Source organism: Dama dama, chromosome 23 (genome assembly GCF_033118175.1).
Source record: "Dama dama isolate Ldn47 chromosome 23, ASM3311817v1, whole genome shotgun sequence".
Taxonomy (NCBI): domain Eukaryota; kingdom Metazoa; phylum Chordata; class Mammalia; order Artiodactyla; family Cervidae; genus Dama; species Dama dama.
This window is the reverse complement of record NC_083703.1, coordinates 22883538-22901564: the sequence shown is the minus strand read 5'-3', so window position 1 is coordinate 22901564 and position 18027 is coordinate 22883538. Positions and strand designations below refer to the sequence as shown.

General features: G+C 38.2%; 1 protein-coding gene across 3 annotated transcripts in view; it reads right to left on the bottom strand.

Moving 5' to 3' along the window:
- Positions 1–1006: 1006 nt before the first annotated feature.
- The window catches only part of PLXDC2 (plexin domain containing 2), a 423190-nt gene continuing 406169 nt past the window's right edge, over positions 1007–18027 (bottom strand). For 2 of the 3 annotated variants that reach the window (XM_061126172.1, XM_061126173.1), the window contains exon 14: positions 1007–11885. In XM_061126172.1, the coding sequence (XP_060982155.1) occupies positions 11769–11885 (117 nt within the window). In that variant the 3' untranslated portion in view covers positions 1007–11768. The remainder of the gene's footprint in view (positions 11886–18027) is intronic. The other variant, XM_061126171.1, reaches the window with a different exon arrangement.

Sequence of the window (18027 nt, the reverse complement as noted above, 5' to 3'; positions counted from 1 at the left end):
TCACAATAACTAAGACATGGAAACAACCTAGGTATCCATCGACAGAGGAATGGATAAAGAAGAGGTGGTATATACAATGGAATATTATTCAGCCATTAAAAAAAAGAATGAAGTGAAGCCATTTGTAGCAGTATGGATGGACCCAGAGCTTGTCATACTGAGTGAAGTCAGATAAAGAAGGAGAAATGTTGTATGACATCTTTTATACGTGGAATCTAAAAAGAAATGATACAAATGAACTTATGCACAAAACAGAAATAGACTCACAGACTTAGAGAATGAACTTATGGCTGCTTGGGGGGAAGGATGGGGGAAAATGATAGTTGGGGAGTGGGGAATCCACATGTACACACTGATATATCTAAAATGGATAACCAATAAGCACCTACTATATAGCACAGGGAACTCTACTCAGTGTTGAGTTCAGTGGCAGCCTGGATAGGAGGGCAGCTTGGGGGAGGATGGATGCATGTATATGTATAGCTGAGTCCCTTTGCTGTCCACTGGAAATTATCACAACATTGTTAATGGGCTATACTCCAAGATAAAATGTTAAAAAGAAAGAAAGAAACAAAAGGACTTTCTATCCTTTCGCTAGCCTACAGCTCTGGACACTGCACTCAGATTTTCTTCCACAATAGGGAAAATGTTTCAAAGGCTAATAGTGGAAAGGAACAAAAATACCTTGAAAGACAAGGGTAAACACATTTAAGAAATTAAAACAGGGCTTCCTGGTGGCTCCATGGTAAACAATCTGCCTGTCAATGCACGATACACAGGTTCGATTGCTGGTGTGGGAAGATGCCATATGCCACGGAGCAACAAAGCCCGTGAGCTGCAACTATTGAATCGTGCTCTAGAGCCTGTGCCCCGCAACAACAGAAGCTACTGCATAAGCCTGTGCCCCGCAACTAGAGAGTAACCCCCACTCTGTGCAACTAGAGAAAAGCCTCACAGCAACGAAGAACCAGCGCAGTCAATAAATAAATAAAACTATTTTAAGAAATTAAAACAAAATGATCATTTATTGTTTTTAATATGTAGTCAAATATGACAGCAGTATTACATAAATTGCTCCCTTCTCCCCCTTCTAAAAATTCCCAAATATGTTGACTCCAACTGAAAGTGAAAGATAAAAAAAGAAAGATTTAATTCTGAAAATAGCAATTGACAGAGAGAAGACATATGGCATTTGGTCACAACCAGCTTCCAGACCTTAAAAGAGGAATTGTGTCACCACGGCAGTTGATACACTGCGCTTTCTTACAAAATGATTACTAGGAAAAACAAACAAACCAGATTTTCCACATACTGTAAGGAAAAGAAATGCAAAAAAAAATGGTTTAAGAAGCTGTGTGCAGAAAACGTCAATGAATTATTGCAATCATAATGATCCCCAGGTAAGAGATAGATGGCAAATGAATAGACTGTAAGGAAATACATTCAAACTTAGCTAATTAATCTTACAGTGAAAATAACCAAGAAGATTGTAGAAGTACGTAGCATCCAAATTACTAAATTTAAACAGGGGATTCCAGTAAGGTCTTCTGCTATCATATACCATCAGTGCAAATTCAGATACAATCATTTTTACATTTGCAGGTTCAGGTATGTCAAGCATGAGGTCATCGAGGAAGTATTTGAATATGATTTTACTATGAAAAAATGCGATCTCCAGTGTCTCATTCACATGGCAAAAGAAGTAGGAATGATGCCCGGAGGAGTGGAGTAAATTAAAAATGCTCAGTTTTCCAAGGATTAAAGGAAGTTTTGGGAAAACCTCAGCAATATTAACCTTCACCTGACAGACACGTCCTTGATTTGAAGTCCAGGGCTGTGGAAAATAGAAACAAACAAAAAGTGTGACAGGCTTACCCATTGCCTTTCCTTTTGTTGGGTGATGGTGCTTAATCACTAAACTGTGTCCGACTCTTGGCAACCCCATAGACTATAGCCCGCCAGGCTCCTCTGTCTGCGGGATTTCCCAGGCAAGAATACTGGAGTGGGTTGCCATTTCCTCCTCCAGGGGATCTTCCCAACTCAGGGGTCGAACCTGTGTCTCCTGCATTGCCAGGCAGATTCTTTACCACTGAGCCACCGGGGAAGCCCTGTGTGTAGAGGGTCAGATTTTCCCCTCAGGGTTCTCTTTCAGCAGCTCCATAGTGAGCTTTGTGATTCTGACAAAGGCTACAATTATACCCACTTTGAAATGCATTTACAAATATTCTGTGTGCAACTGGCATGAAACACAGACAGCCCTCCCCTCCCCAGGTGCCCAGTTTCTCCTCCTTTCACCCTTCAATGTTTCAGATGACTACAAGCAGAATTACCAGAAACAGTAGTAAATTCCTGGCATTGGAAGTTACCATGATCCCAGCTGGCATGCAAAAAAAAAAAAAAAAAAGCCTGTTTCTTTTTTCCCCTGAAAATAATGTTCTTCCCAGGCACTGTTCAAAGCCTCAAATGAGGCAAATGAGAGATTTGTTTTGACCAACCAATGAAAAGACTTCCTGCATCTCAGCTAAGGCCCTGAGATTTACTTCCAATAAACACAAAATGTTTGTGTCTCAAGAAATGTACTTCATTTCCCTAAAATGATCTTAACATTTTTTAGCAGAAGAAGCTCTGATTTCACTTGATGGTATTTTCAGAGTAGCCGCTTACAGAGTAGCCAAAGAAGACACTTTGAGTTTTTATTTCCCTGCTAAAAATATGACGCTGAGTATATTTTTGTTCCAACTAGTTTTACAATGGTTGCTTAGGCATGACCACAATGTCTAGACATGAGTATGGAGTCTGGTCCCAAGATGGTCAAACTTCACAGAGATCTGGGTCTGCAGAATATTGTACCCTTTCCTCAGGAAAAGTATTTTTATTGTATTTTATTGCCTATGTGTGGTTGGATGTTGCATGGTCTCTGGTATAAGGGAATCAAAGTACACGGTTATGCCTTGTAAGTCAGAGGGTAATAAGTGCAAAGTGTTTTTTTGGTTATTACTTGCTCAAGTAATCCAATTCCCTAGGAAAAAAGCCTTATGAATTTAGCATTGGTGCCATAGAAGATGGGTAATGGCTGAGTTTTAGCTAAAATGGGGCCACCTCTGCCTTCTGGATGTCATGTGTTTCTTGGCATAACTGGCGGGATCTGTGACCCAGTGTCTCAAAGTCTGGATGACTTAAATTTGAGCTAATCTTCATTGAATATGTATTTGCACATTGCTCTAAAGAAGTTGAAAATTATGCTCGAAAGCATATTTTGATCTTTATTTTTCCATGAATCATCCCCCATCCACCCATTTCTATACTTCTTCTCATACAGCAAATGTCTAAAATTAGTTTCATGATATTTATCTATTTGATAGGCACAAAAGGTTTATGGTTGCATGATAAGTAAGTGATATTTTGGTCATGAATATATATATATATACATATATATATATATGTAATGCTAGGGATGAGAGAGACCACTTTTATAAAAAAAAGAGAAAACAACACTCCAGTGGTATTGACAGAAGTCACTGAGGTTTTTCAACTGAAATAAAAATGAATATATTACTATCTTCCAAGTTAAAACTTTTTACCTTATCCCATTAGGAGAGGCTTTTTTAAAAAAGTAATTTTCAAATGTTAATAAATCTTAGAAATTAGAAAAAGATGAGCAAAAGCATATGTTTTGCCTTAGTTAATCTTTTATCTTGGATTTAAAGTAACATAGACTCTTTCAGTGTGGACAGTGATCTGAAAATTAATAAGAATTAACACTGAGAAGCCAATGATGATGTGTTCTACAAATTTGTTATGGAGAATTGATTCAAGAATTTAGGTAATTTTACTTGAGCAATTATCATCTTACTGCTTTGCAATAATCATTGTGAGAGCACTGGGCACTGGATGATTTAAAATACATGTCAGGCAATAATTAGGCACATGCATTGAAATTTAAGTTGAAATTGGAAAATCTTAGTCAAAACCTTAAGTATCACCATAGCATCTGAAATGACAGTGGTAGAGAAGGAACTCATACACACACTTGAGGATCTCCTAGGCTGGAGTTTTCTGATTTCTGTGATGGTGTGGGTTGGGAAAGGTCTCTTTGGATGTTCTTGTCAATACTCTATAGCCTTGGATATTATAATCAAAGCTTTCAATTGTGTGTGTGTATTAGCAACTTGTAGTAAACAATGAAGAATGCTTCCAAAGTCTGGGTTGGTCTTTTGCAAAGGAGTAGAGGAAGACCTGATGTTCCAGTTGGAGGTTTGTTGTTATTTGTAAGATATTCTTAAGGGGTTGTCTCATAATGTCACTGACTTTTCCAATTGGTGCAGCACAGACACAAGTACAAACACAGGGTTGTTTACGGGAAATCACTGATCCTACAGGAAAACTGACATAAGGCACATTGAATCAGCAGGAACTTTGGCTTGATAGGTTTAGATAGTACAACTCAGACATCTCCAACTTGCAATTACTTGGGACAGTCCAATTTTTTCCCCCCAAAGAGGGACGATAAAAAGAAATCAATATCAGAAATAGAAAACTTAAGAAAAAAATAGTTCATGTAGATATACTTAAAATTAGACGTACCAAATGTCAACTTTTATGCACATTTTGAAAGCAAAGATGATGGAGCAGGATTTGCAGATGTGTGAAATACCCAGAAGAAAACTCTTTGAAGTCTCTGAGATACTGAAGCTGTGTGATACCAACTTCCTGACTGAGGCAAAAACCCCTGCGGCAGCTATTTCAGGGCAAAGCAAAACCACCAAACAGCCTTATCTCTTGCTATGAGAAAGTAAATCCCCAAGTTCCAGAGATAAACAAACAATCTTCAGATCTCTCAATAAATTTGTAAAACTAGGAGATGATGAAATAGAAAAAGATGATGTTTGGTTGTGATTAAAATAGTGACTTTTACAGTCCCTTTTCATGCAAAGAGTTTATGATGCCAAGTCTTATTATTAATTAAAAAAAACCTATTTATAATGAAGATTAAGTGCCAAGAGAAAGAGAAACATTTCTTTTTTTCTCCTGATATATTTTGTTCACTAGAGAATTCAGTAGTTTGCCCAATCTCATCCCAGGGGATATTTGGCAATGTCTGGAAACATTTTTCATTGTCATAGTTGGGATATCTGTGTGTGTGTGTGAGCTACCAGTATGTAGTCAATGGGAACTTGGTAAGCTGGCAAACACTCTGCAATCCAAGGGACCACTCCACCATCCCATCCCTATCTGTGAATTATGGGACCACAAATGTCAATTAGTGCTGAGGGTGAGAAAACCTGAGACAATCTAATGAATAACAAACAACCACACATAGCTAAAGTGCAAATGCTTCATTGATCTACGGATACTTCTGGAAGACCTTGAAAAGATGGCATTGATAAATCGCAAAGCCACAGTAGAAATATGAGAATAAGATAGTGAACTATTATTACATCTAATCAGGAAGAATTCAAATGACCAAACAAGTCCTTCTGGGTCTGGGACAACTTTCAATGAGTAACTTTTCTTCTCATCAGTGAAATTAACACATCATTTGAAATTGAGCAAACAGCAGAGATGGGCAATGATGTATCATATTTCAGAAACGTTCCTCAGACAAGTACTTGAGAGTTCCCTATCTTAGTAGAATAGAAATTAGAACTGGAAATTGGATAGAGTAGTAGTGAGCCAATCAATTTGCAAAGTTGTGTTTGAAGATTTTACCCTATTAAAATTATTAGTGGACATGCCTGATCTCTTATTGTTTGTATCTATCACTGTGTATCACAAGACCTAGCACAGGAACTTGGTTCCAGTAGGTGCTCAGTAACTATTTAAGTGAATTGGGTGGTTGAATGAATGAACAAATGAAGAAATGAATCAAAGTGCCCTGTAAAATGTAAAGTGCTTTACGAACACAGGGAAATAGGAGTACATAGTATGTAATGCCACTGACCTCATAACATTTGCTCCAAAGAGCTTCTTAGGCTCCACTGGTTTAAAAGCAAATAAAAATTGTGATAATTCAGTAAGAAAATCTGCTATGAAGATGACTAGTTTTCAGGTACATCTGGGAAGAAATGAAGCAAAGGCAGAGCAATTTTAAGTGACACAGGATAGTATTGCTAACTTAGATGGCCATAGGTAGGGGCATGTAAAACCAGATAAAGACCTTGCAATGACCAGAACTGGAACTACTGGTACCATTCTTAGGACAACCACTTGATGGCAGAAGGCTGGTCCAATGTTCTCTATTCTGGGACAGAACCGAGAGTCAGGATAGCAAATAAAAATTGCTTTCAGGCAGACCCTGCGTTCTAAGGGCTTTCCTAATGGCTCAGAAAGTTAAGAATCTGCCTGCAATGCAGGGGACCTGGGTTCAATCCCTGGGTCAGGAAGATCCCCTGGAGAAGGGAATGGCAACCCACGTCAGTATTCTTGAAGCTGCGTGGTTGGCTTTAAATACTGATGGAGGGGTTTAGGCAAAGAGAATTGGAACAAAAATGACCAGTCAGGAGTTTTAAGTTCAAGGCCCACTTCTGATGCTGGGCAAATGACTTTATCTCTCTGGGCCTCAATTTTCTGATCTGTAAATGAAGAGGTTGGATTAGATGACCTTCCATGAGTCTGGCATATAGATGATGATGCCAAAAACTGGAGGCTGGGAAAGTAAAAGCAAGAGCAATCTCTGGGAATTAATAAAACACATCTTAATAAAATATCTAAAAAATGCCTGAAGAAATACAAAGCAAAATAACAATTCATAGGAGGAAAAAGCCTTAATCACAGCATCTATTTTTCAGTTACTCTTACTTAAATATTAATTTCTTATCATGGAAGTGTCTTGAATCAAGCCATGAGTTCCAGCAAAACTTTTTCTTATTGCCCTGAGCAACAGACACTAGGGCATTGCTAAACTTACACTACTTCAGAATGAGGAAATAACATAAGAATTTTTCTTTTTGCCAAAACTAAGAAATCACACTAATCTGAGAATATGTATTACCTGAATATGACAAAATTTAATTTTACTCTTTTCATGTAGTTTGCATTTGCAAATTTTTACTTTTAAAACTATGTGCCACCTGCTGTAATATTTTAGTGTGGCAGGCCCTTACATTTGTGTTACAGGGAGAAAATACGTATTTGAAATTATTTGTTTTACTCTCTTCTAAAGAGAAGCCTGCTGGTCAGCTCCTGGGTTCTCTTTGTTGTGAAGAGTTAACTGGGAAATCAGAAAAAACGGGAGAGGCTCAGGGACACTACACAATAAAGAACTGAGCCAGATGAAGAATGCACCCAAGGACTTTGAGAGAGAGGATGGTTGAGACTGATGTCATGCAGGGGGAACGTAAGAGAAAATATTAATATGGGGAAAAAGGAATTGAAGTAATTCTTAAGTGTATGTTCCTTTGGCATTTCCTCAAGAACTGGACTGATTTGATTGTCTTTGAATGCTTTTAGGATGGATGGACTTTTTTCCCTCGGAATACAAGTTCATGCTGGTACTGGGCCAAGAGATGTGCTGTATATGGGTTGTACATGAGTGCTTAGTTGTCCAGGTGTCCAACTCTGCAATCCTGTGGATTGTAGACCACCAGGCTTCTCTGTCCTAGGGATTTTCAAGGCAAGAATACTGGAGTGTGTTGCCATTTCCTCCTCCACTGGATCTTCCTGACTCAGGGATCAAACCTAGGTCTTCTGCATTGCAGGCGGATTCTTTACTGTCTAGGCCACCCGGGAAGCCCCTTCTATGGGTTCAATTGACATAAGGTTTTAAAAGTCTGTATGTTTAGTCAATCTACATAATAATAACCTTGCAAGGAAGACAGGACAGAAATATTTTTATTTTCCAAACTTGCAAATGGAGACTTGTAGTGGTAAAAGTGATTTTCCTGAGGACATAGTGGAAACTCAAAACTGTGTCAGCTGGGATTCTTTTCATTATTTTAAGCTTCCTCTCTGAGAGCAAAAACAGGCCCAGAAACTATCAAATCTACTTTTTCTTATCCTCCTTTTCTTCAGGAAGAAAGTGAAAGTGTTAGTCGCTCAGTCTTGTCCGACTCTTTGTGACCCAATGGACTGTAGCCTGTCAGGTTCTTCTGTTCATGGGATTCTCAAGGCAAGAATACTGGAGTGGGCAGCCATTCCCTTCTCCAGGGGATCTTCCCAACCCAGGGATCGAACCTGGGTCTCCTGCATTGCAGGCAGATTCTTTACTGTTTGAGCCGCCGAAAAGGAAAGACTTCTACAGCAGAGTTAACAGATTTTTCTGCAAAGACAGGAGTGTTTTGTGCTGTCCAGTATGGAAGCCACAAGCCCCATGTGACTTTTGGGGGCTTGAAATATGGCTAGAGTGACCAAAGAACTGAATTTTTATTTAATTTTAGTTAATTTAAATCAATCAATTTGGTTAGTGGATATATTGGACAGCACATCCTACAAGCTTCCTGTGAGACTGCCTCATTTGTATGTTCTCAGTTGCTAAGTTGTGTCTGAATCTTTGGAACCCCACAAACTGTAGCCCACCAGGCCCCTCTGTCCATGGAGCTTCCGAGGCAAGCATACTGGAGTGGGTTGCCACTTCCTTCTTCAGGGAGTCTTTTTGACCCAAGGATTGAACCCTGTCTCTTGCATTGGCAGGTGGGTTCTTTACTACTGAGCTAGACATCCCAAATTAAAACGATAATTGGAGGTAAATTGCACTTTAACTTTCTATTTGTTAGTATATGTTGAAGTTCAAACCTTTCATAAACAAATCAACACTGTGGTCAGTTTCACCTCATTGGCTTAAGATATCTTTCTTGACTTTTAATACGTTTGAAAAGTGAAAGTGTGTCCAACTCTGCAACCCCATGGACCCCTGCCAGGCTTCTCTGTCCCATGGGATTCTCCAGGCAAGAATTCTGGAGTGGGTAGTCATTCTACTCCCAACCCAGGGATCGAACCTGGGTCTCCTGCACCACAGGCAGATTCTTTACTGCCTGAGCCATCTGGGAATCCTTTACCTATTCACTAAATGTTTTTACAAATAATTAAGATGAAATAACTAACTTCCTCTGTAGCACCATTTATTTGATTTCTCTAGAACTTTGTATATGTTCCTTTGCTATTATTTTCCTTTTACTAGGTTCATAGTATATGAAATAACATGCAGATGCATCCTTTCTAATACATAATATATGAAAAGTCCAAAGCACCAGAGTCCATTCTGAATTTCCAGAAACTCTGTGAATGTCTTCTCTTCCTTTGCAGTAAATGGGCACCAAGAAGAAACCAGAGGTACAGAGTAGAATGAAAGTTTCATGAAAAAAAAAAAAAAAAAAAAGGATTCAGTTAGCCTTTTCCCTTAGCTCTAAAAGATTCATCAACAACAGAAACATCTCACCACCTTTAACTCCTGATTTGGCTGGGAAGTTTTCCCATACTTCAGCAGCCTTTTCACTTTCACTTACTGTATGCTCTAGTACACTGGACAATTCAGAGAGTTTTAGGGTATTTTACAAAATTGGAATTTAAAAAAAAATCAAAAGTGGAAGATGAACTTTGAAAGGGATAGAAATTACACCACTACTTCAAAGAATTGAGAAAGGTGTTGGATATATATATATGCAGGATTTATATAACTGTCAATCAGCTATATTGGAAGCCACACCTAACACAAAAGCAAGTGAAAGAAGCATCAACTTATCCTAGAAGGAATCGTCTATGTGTTCCTTATGCCTTTGTAGAATACCGGTTGCATCAGTTATATTGGCAAGTCATTTGGTAATTGCTAACCGACCAAACCTACTCCACAAGAAATAAGTTGGTTTATTTCATATCAACTGAACGTAGCTATAGCAGAGAGCTATAGCAGTCATCACACCCTTCAGTCACCTTGCTTGTCAATTTTTTTTTTTTTTTTTTGCAATTATCGTCTAAGCAGGTTAGGAAAAAAAAAATTAACACCCTCATCAGGTACTTTAAAATGTAAAGCAAAATATACTCGATGGAAAATGGCACGAGTTTACATCAGACAGTTGTGAGGATAATATGTGATACTCTGTTAGCAGACTGATGTCATTTGATGTAGACACTGTGTACAGATGCTGAGTTGGTAGTAAAGTGCTGCTTACGAGACAGCTCTGCTTCTTGATACCTGAATCTGCAAATGTTGGACATGGGTACTCTATGAGAACCAACAGCTTCTTGGCGCAAGATGTAAGTTTCATGGGTCGAGATGTTGATGAAATTGTACACACAGGACCTGAATTCAAACTTTAGGAGCTCAGTATATATATTAACCACTTTCCTCCTCTAGGGGTGGGGGGGTGCCTTTCCTATCTTCACTCACAGGGATGGTTCAAAATCTGGACTGTGATTATGGGGCAAACAACAGATCCATCTAAGGAGCTTTTTGCATCTGCTTTATTTTGCCAGGGAGGGAAGGGGTTGATATGAACGGGACAGCGGCTCCAACAGGTAGGAAAAATGATCGGCGCTGCAACCAGTTGAACCACTTCCACTAAGTGACATAAAAATATTCTAATATTAAGGATTATTTTACAACTCTATGGAAGTATGCAGTAATGCATCTCGCATTTGTTTTGTCTCGATGACAAAATGCACTCTGAGTCACAAGAGCCTGCCTTGTGTTAGTTATAAACAAAAATATATTTATATATATATATTTATGTAACTACTATGTGCTTTAAAGAAAATTACTGTATGATTCAGCAGGGTTCTTTTGCTCTTTTTCTCGCCAGGGATATGCTGACTTGAAAGACTTCTTAGATAGGAATCGACAATGAAATGGGCCTCTCAGACTGAAACGGCAAAAAGTTAAAAAAAAACAAAATACGAAAAACCTCATATGCTTAGAATCCCTTAACATTTTTGCTTCAAAAACGATTAAGGAACTCTTGGTACTGTTTCCTTCTGTTTCCTTCAGCCAAGAACAACTGTGGCCTCACAGTCTTCACAGTTGGGAGGTGGAGGCAATGCTTCTGAAAACCAATCAGACGTTTTACTCTGAGCTGGGGGGGGATCCAGAAACCTCATTTGTCCCTCCCTCTGTCCTCACACTTAGCTAAAAGGCTATGATTCTGTCACTGCTTACACAGAAGGCATCCAGGAAGAGGGGGGCAAAGTCGGAACTGGAAAGATAAAGATTCATCCTGTAAAGCAACGAACTGGTTCAAACAGGTGGGTCTAGACCAGCAAAACAAAATCCTTCAGCCACATGTCTGGTAGAAAGACATAAAATCTCTTCTTCTGTGTTTGTTTGGGCCCCTGCATCACCTACTTCTCTCAGCAAACTGGAAATATTTGTCACTGTTCTTTTGAGAGAATGGGTTCAGGCTTTGGAACACAGTTATCAGAGAAGAATATTTGAACCAAAGGTATAGATCCCTTGTGAACTAAAGCTTTATTAATATTTTTTTTTTCTCGATCCCTTTGCAACCCTGCACCTTAAGCCAACAGCACTGTAATCTTGTCATATTTCTGATAAGTCCACAGGAGATGTGCTGAGTGAACTATAGAGGCCATTCCACTAGGGAATTCTATGTTCAGTGGTAACTGGTATCCTCTGTAAGTTTAAAAAAATTTTTTTAACCCTTCCTGGGCTGGGCTTGTCCAGAAATCTCATCTCCTTCTGGCTAGAGCAGCTTAGGGCTCCTGTGTGTGTGTGTGTGTGTGTGTATGTGTGTGTGTGTGTGTGTGTGTGTCTTATAGGTATAGGCAAATTTTTAGTCTTAACACCTGTAAGCCAGCACTGGTGCTGTTCTGTCCTAGAAAGTTTAGCACTGCTCTGATACGATAAAACCTTCTTTCTCTCCAACTGGTTCAACTTCAGCATAGGCAGGATGGCCAGAACCTCTTCGGAACTTCATTGCCGGCCATCTGCTTGGGCGTCTCTGAAACAGAAAAATGCAAAAGGAGTGAACAGTGTGGTTACAGTCACATCATAAGAAAAATATATTTGCCAACTATTCAGATGACCTTCTGAATTAAATGTACCTACTTATTAAATGATCTCATTACCACCACAGTTGAAACTATACATGCCCAAAGCACCCTGCTTACCTCTTTATTAATGGTACTACCGGGGCCTCCCAGATGACAGTCCCTTGGCCAAAGCTACCCCCCAAAGGACTGAGAGTTTCTCAAAGACATGGTTTATGCTTTATGCATATTTATGTCTAAAAGACTCCATTAAGTGTCCAAATATAACTAAGCAAAAATGAACAGTCATGAAAAACAAATTTTCTTAATATATAACCATGGACACATTCTCTTCTTTAGAAGTCAATAATTATACCACTTCATTTCACTTATTAATTCACTCAAAAAACCAAAGACCATAAAACTCTGCACAGTTATTAGAAGTGTGCTTCAAATTTGGTGCTTAGACTTCCTAGCAAAAACCAAACTAAAAGATCAATCACCTTAATATCTTAAGAATTAATTTATTAAGCTAAGACATCCCATAGATGACTTTCTGTGTTTGAAAATGAACAGATGTCATGCCCTGAAAACTGAATCCAATGTCAGAGGTTGTGGATAATCTCAAACCTATGTAAATAATTGCACATATAGACAATGGTCTTAAAATACAGGTTATTTGTATTCACACATCTCCCTAACCTTATGTTCATCAAACAAACCTTTTGTGATTTACAAACAGAAGTGATGGGATGAATTATTAAGTTACAGTAGCAGAAGACACTAAAAGGCATTTCTCAGCCACAGTGGCACCAGAAACTACTATTCCATTTATCAGAGTACCTGTAATTTTGGAGTAAATAAACCAATAAATATTAAAGGAAGTTTATTTCTACCTAAGAATTTTAATGTGAAAAATGTTAAATATCAGTGTAGGTATATTGGCATTTGGCAGCTTTCTAGATTGGCCAATTACATTCCACTGTCATGATTAATGGCTGTAAAAGAGTCTTCCCATCAGGTAGGAATGAGTATTAGCTCTACCTTCTGGAAAAATACTAATCATGGTAATTGCATCCTGCCTGTTAATAATATTAGTACTGTCTCTATAACATTATGTGGTCAGAATGCTTTATATTTATTAGCTGGTTAAGTCCCATTATGTAAGTGAAACTGAATTATCTTTATTTTCCTAAAAAAGAAGGTAAAACCGAGAGGGCTAAATAGCAATCTAGTGTCTTTGTTGGAACTAAAAATCATCATCAGTGGAAATATACCGAATGTTTCTAGAGAGATGGACACTGTAATTTGTGGGAAAATGCCAATATGCGTTTTCGTTCTTAAAAAAAACCCTGGCTGCACCAGATCTTAGATCTCCAGAACGTGGGATCTTAGTTTCCCGACAAGAGATCAAACCCAAGCCCCCTGCATTGGAGGTGCAGAGTCTTAACCGCTGACCACCAGGGAAGTCTTCAGTATGCTCACTCTCTTTATAACCCCCACTCTGGTTTCAGTTACTTCACAACTGGGCTTCTCAGGGCACAGCTGCCCTTGTGTTTCTTGGAGTCAAGCAGCACCACTGTCTGTTCTGAAGCTCTACCTTACAAGGCCCATTCGGCCCATGGGTCCAGCAGGCAAGTACAGTCCTATGGACTAGCACTGATTTACCACTCAGCACATAAAGACATTGTGTTACAGGTGACCATTAAAAAGGAGAGCTGATTATCATCATAAAGACAAGAGATGGCAGGTAGTGGTGAGAACGTGATGGAAAGGGAAACTGAGACACTATAGGTGGGAATGTAGATTGGTCCAAAGACTATGGAAAACAATCAGGAAGTTCCTCGAAAACTTAAAAATGGATCTACTACATGATCTGGCAATTCCACTTCTGGCATATACCTAAAATAAACGAAAACAGAAGTTTGCTGAGATACCTATATTTCCACGTTATGGCAGCATTATTCACAATAGCTGAGATATGGACACACCCCAGGTGCCCATCCATGGATGAATGGGTAAAAAAGATGCAGTGTGGACACACAATGGAATATTATTCTGTCACGAGAAAAGAGGATATCCTGCCATTTGTGACAGCAAGGATGGACCTTGAACACATGATGCTAAGTGAGGTAAGTCAGAGAAAGACCAGAACTGTGTGATATCACTTATCTGTAGAATCTCAAGAAGTCAGACCTAAGAAAAAAGCAAACAGTGGCTACCAGGTAATAGAGGATGGGGAGATAAGATTGATGGTATTTAAGGGTATACACTTGTGATGAGTATTAAACAATATTGTACTATAAGCATGCAATGTAATAAATATTATTACAACAGCAACTGTATTACAATATATAAATGTATCAAAGTAACACATTGTATGCCTTAAACCTACACAATGCCAACCTTATCTAATTAAAGAAATAAAAAGAAACACCACTGATGAGAATGTTGATGATGATGCCTGGGAAAGTTACATTTTATTAAACATAATTAATCATATTTCATGCTGTTAGATGGTGATTTACATACTTGATCTTATATAATGTGTACAACTCAATCATTCACCTTGCACCCAAACCTAAAAAGCTGGCAAATGGCAGATCCAATATTTAAAATGAGAGCTATCAGCTTCCAAAGTTAATTCTCCCATTATAGAAATTAGCTCTTAAAATTCATTACTTTGTGTATAACCTATCTGAAATTTATAAACATGGTTCTATTTTTATTTCAATCTTAAACTATAACATTACCAACAACTTCAGTATGCTAAGCATTACTAAGAATTCTAAGAATTACTAAATTAATAATTAATTCTCTGTCTTAGGTGAAAAGGTTGCAGGATTATTGATAATGTTTATCATGTTCTTTGTGAACTCATCACAGAGGTTCTCAAAATAGAAAGTACAGTGAAGCTACCACTGTTAACACAGTGCAAACTTATTTTCTGAATTAATTTCATGTCCTTAAAGAAAATTTCTTTCATCTTACCACTACTCATTAGAGAAAAAAATACCCTAACAAGATTTAAAACCACTAGAGATTCTACCACCCACACATAATTTGGTTCAAGTATCTGTGTATATCATGTATACTCATTTCTAGAAACACTGAATCACTGCAAATACTGTTTTATGAACTCCTTCATTTCCAATTAAGAACACAAAAAACTTTATGAACTATTCCTCTACAAAATTACTTTCAGTGTGTGCAGAGCATACTACATATAACTCAATATGAGTTATATAGTCAATTTGATTTTGAGATTGTTTTCTAGATTGTTTGATAATGTAAATAATGCTCCAGTGAATATTTTTGCTGCTAACCTCAAAGGAATATTTCTGATTAGTTTCTTTTATAAACTCACAGAAGTGAAATTATTGGGCCAAAGAGAATGCACAGATTATTCACTAAAAATATCTGAAATGTCTAACATGGTGCTAGATGCTGTCTTGAAGGACATATGACCAAAGAAAAGTATAGAATATGGTTTCCATATGGAAGATAAAAACTTCTTTAGGGTAAAAGGGGTAAGACTTAATTTAGGTTTCACGTAAGCATTCTAAAGATGAACAAGATAGAATAGGTGTTATCTAACTACAAACTTATTCAAGACTCCTATTTTATATGTACAAAACTGAAAGATTTAAACCTACTTCTACAGTTTTTGACTAGATGAAAAGAAAGGGCATTTCCCATAATAATATGTCAAAATTTACAATAATATCTATTAATTGTCATGCAACTGGTCTGATTTCATGCAATGAAATCTAGCAATTGTCATGCATTTGGTCTGATTTTACATTCTTTTACCGGTTCTTGATATCTCAATTTTAACCCTAAAAATGCCACAGAGTAATAAGTTTATCAAAATCCTGCTTCCTTTCTAGAATGCTTCCACATATCACAAATCAATTAAATGATTCTAAATAAATCACTTGATTTCTCTGGGCTTTTGTTTCCTTAAAATGATATTTGGGAATCTGTCCTCTGAAATTGTAGGATCCTTATACCTGGTTGCCTGAGATAACTGAACACTGGGGAGAAAAGTTACTTAGAAACTTCTCTGGGTCATGGTTCTTCTGATCGTTGTCCCTCCCACCTTCCTCCACTAACTTTTAGGATCCCTAAACTGAAATCTACATAAGTTAGTCCTAACTGAAGTTGTTTTTCTAGGTCAATCTGCAGTTGCTCAGAGAATTTCCTTACAAATGAAAACAAGGGGTCAGTTCTCTGACTTCCACGACTCAATGTTTAGTTCTCATAGAACAATCTGTAAGGTTGGTGACTGCCAACCTTAGCTTTAAACTTGGTAGATACCACGAGGCATCTATCCAATAGACAAATGGGATCTAGAAACCTGGGCATCATGTCTGACTCTGCCATGAAATATGATGGATGGGTCACAACCTAGCATTTAATACTTCTTTCTTGAGGCTTAAACATGTCCCAGTCTGTGTTCTTTTTAGAATGGCTGATTCAAATTGTTACAGAAACTGATGGGGGCCACAGGGTCACTTGTTAACAGAGCAGGATGTATGCTGAAAATTGAAAAATTCAAACCAGACTGTACTGTTGATTCATTACAGAGATGCAGGATGTCATGACTTAAAACATGACTGTGTGTAATGCGTGGGTGCTCTCTAATTTCATTTCTGAGAATTATTTATGCAATTCATCACATTCAGAAGTAAATGTTCACACTGATATGTCTGCACTGGGGCGGGCCATGCAGGCAGGTATTCTCCCTAATTACTCCTTCAGAACTATTAACTCAACAGTCATTCAGATCTGTCTCGATGGTCTGTGGCAAGATAATTAGTTGAAATATCCACAAACAAACCTGCAGGGTACCCTGTGTTAGCAATGTACACAAACCTGCAGCTGGAGACCTGTCTTCAAGCTCACAGAGCAAAGCAGAGAGTGCTTTCTACGCGTTAGATGCACCCTTGAAAGGCAGTTACTAGACCTGAGTGTGAAAGACAAGGGGCTAATTCTGAACTTCCAGGCCCAGCTAGAAGACACCTGTGGTGCATGATGGTGCCTGACAAGCAGTTGTTCTGAGATTTCTAGTATTTTGTGCTTTCTTCAGTAAACAGTGAGAAGTGGAAGGAGGCTGAGATCCTGAGGCATGGACAGCATCGTGGTCCCGTCACTTCCCAGCACAGGACTCAGGCACAGTCAAGTGTTTTTGTTACTTAGTTTCCCCATTTGGAAAATGAAATGAACTAGATGATTTTTTTAAAGAATTTTTTCTTTTTTAATTAAAAAAAAAATTAAACCATGGACCCTTTGTTCCAATGAAATTTTACTTGAAGCCCAGACAGGATCACTCAGAGTAAAGGTCTCTCTTCATTACGATGGACGAAGCCCTGCTTACACACTCGCCGAGCCCTGGGGGATCCTGGGCCTGAGCATGGTTTTGGAAACTATCGAACTAGATCTGCATTTCTCACCTTGCAGACAATCACAAGGCATCTTGTTAAAATGCAGATTATGGTTCGTCAGACCTGGGAGAGGTCTGGGACTCTGCATTTCTAACAAGGTCCCAGGTGATGCTGATGCTGCTGGTCCACAGCACACTGGGAACTGCAAGGACAATGACTCGCTATGCTCTCTGCAATCAGCATTCTTTAAAAGTGAGTGGAAGAGAAAATATTGAACTCTGACTTTACTTGGATCTCTGCAGACCTTCATGGAAACTCCAGTATGTATGTGTTCATACAACTGGGTCAGCCTTTTCACATTTAGCTTTGGTCACGTTTGATTGTCCAGAGGAAGGAAATCATTTCTCTCATCTGTTTTGTGTTGCATATTAGTTCAACACAGGTTATATTCACTGATAAATCTGGGCTGCCAGATTTAGCAAATGGATCTATAGGCCATCAGTTAAATTTGAATGGCAGATAAACAATGAGTAATATTTTTAAACTATACTTCATGGAACATACTCATACTAAAAATTACTCATTGTTTATTTGAAATTCAAATTTATCTAAGTGTCATGTATTTTGATTTGGCAAACCTAAATTCACAGGAAAACACAATATAATATCTGTGGGCCCTGGACAGTCAAACTTGCAATCTAATTAAAATAAATAACTCCTATTTGTG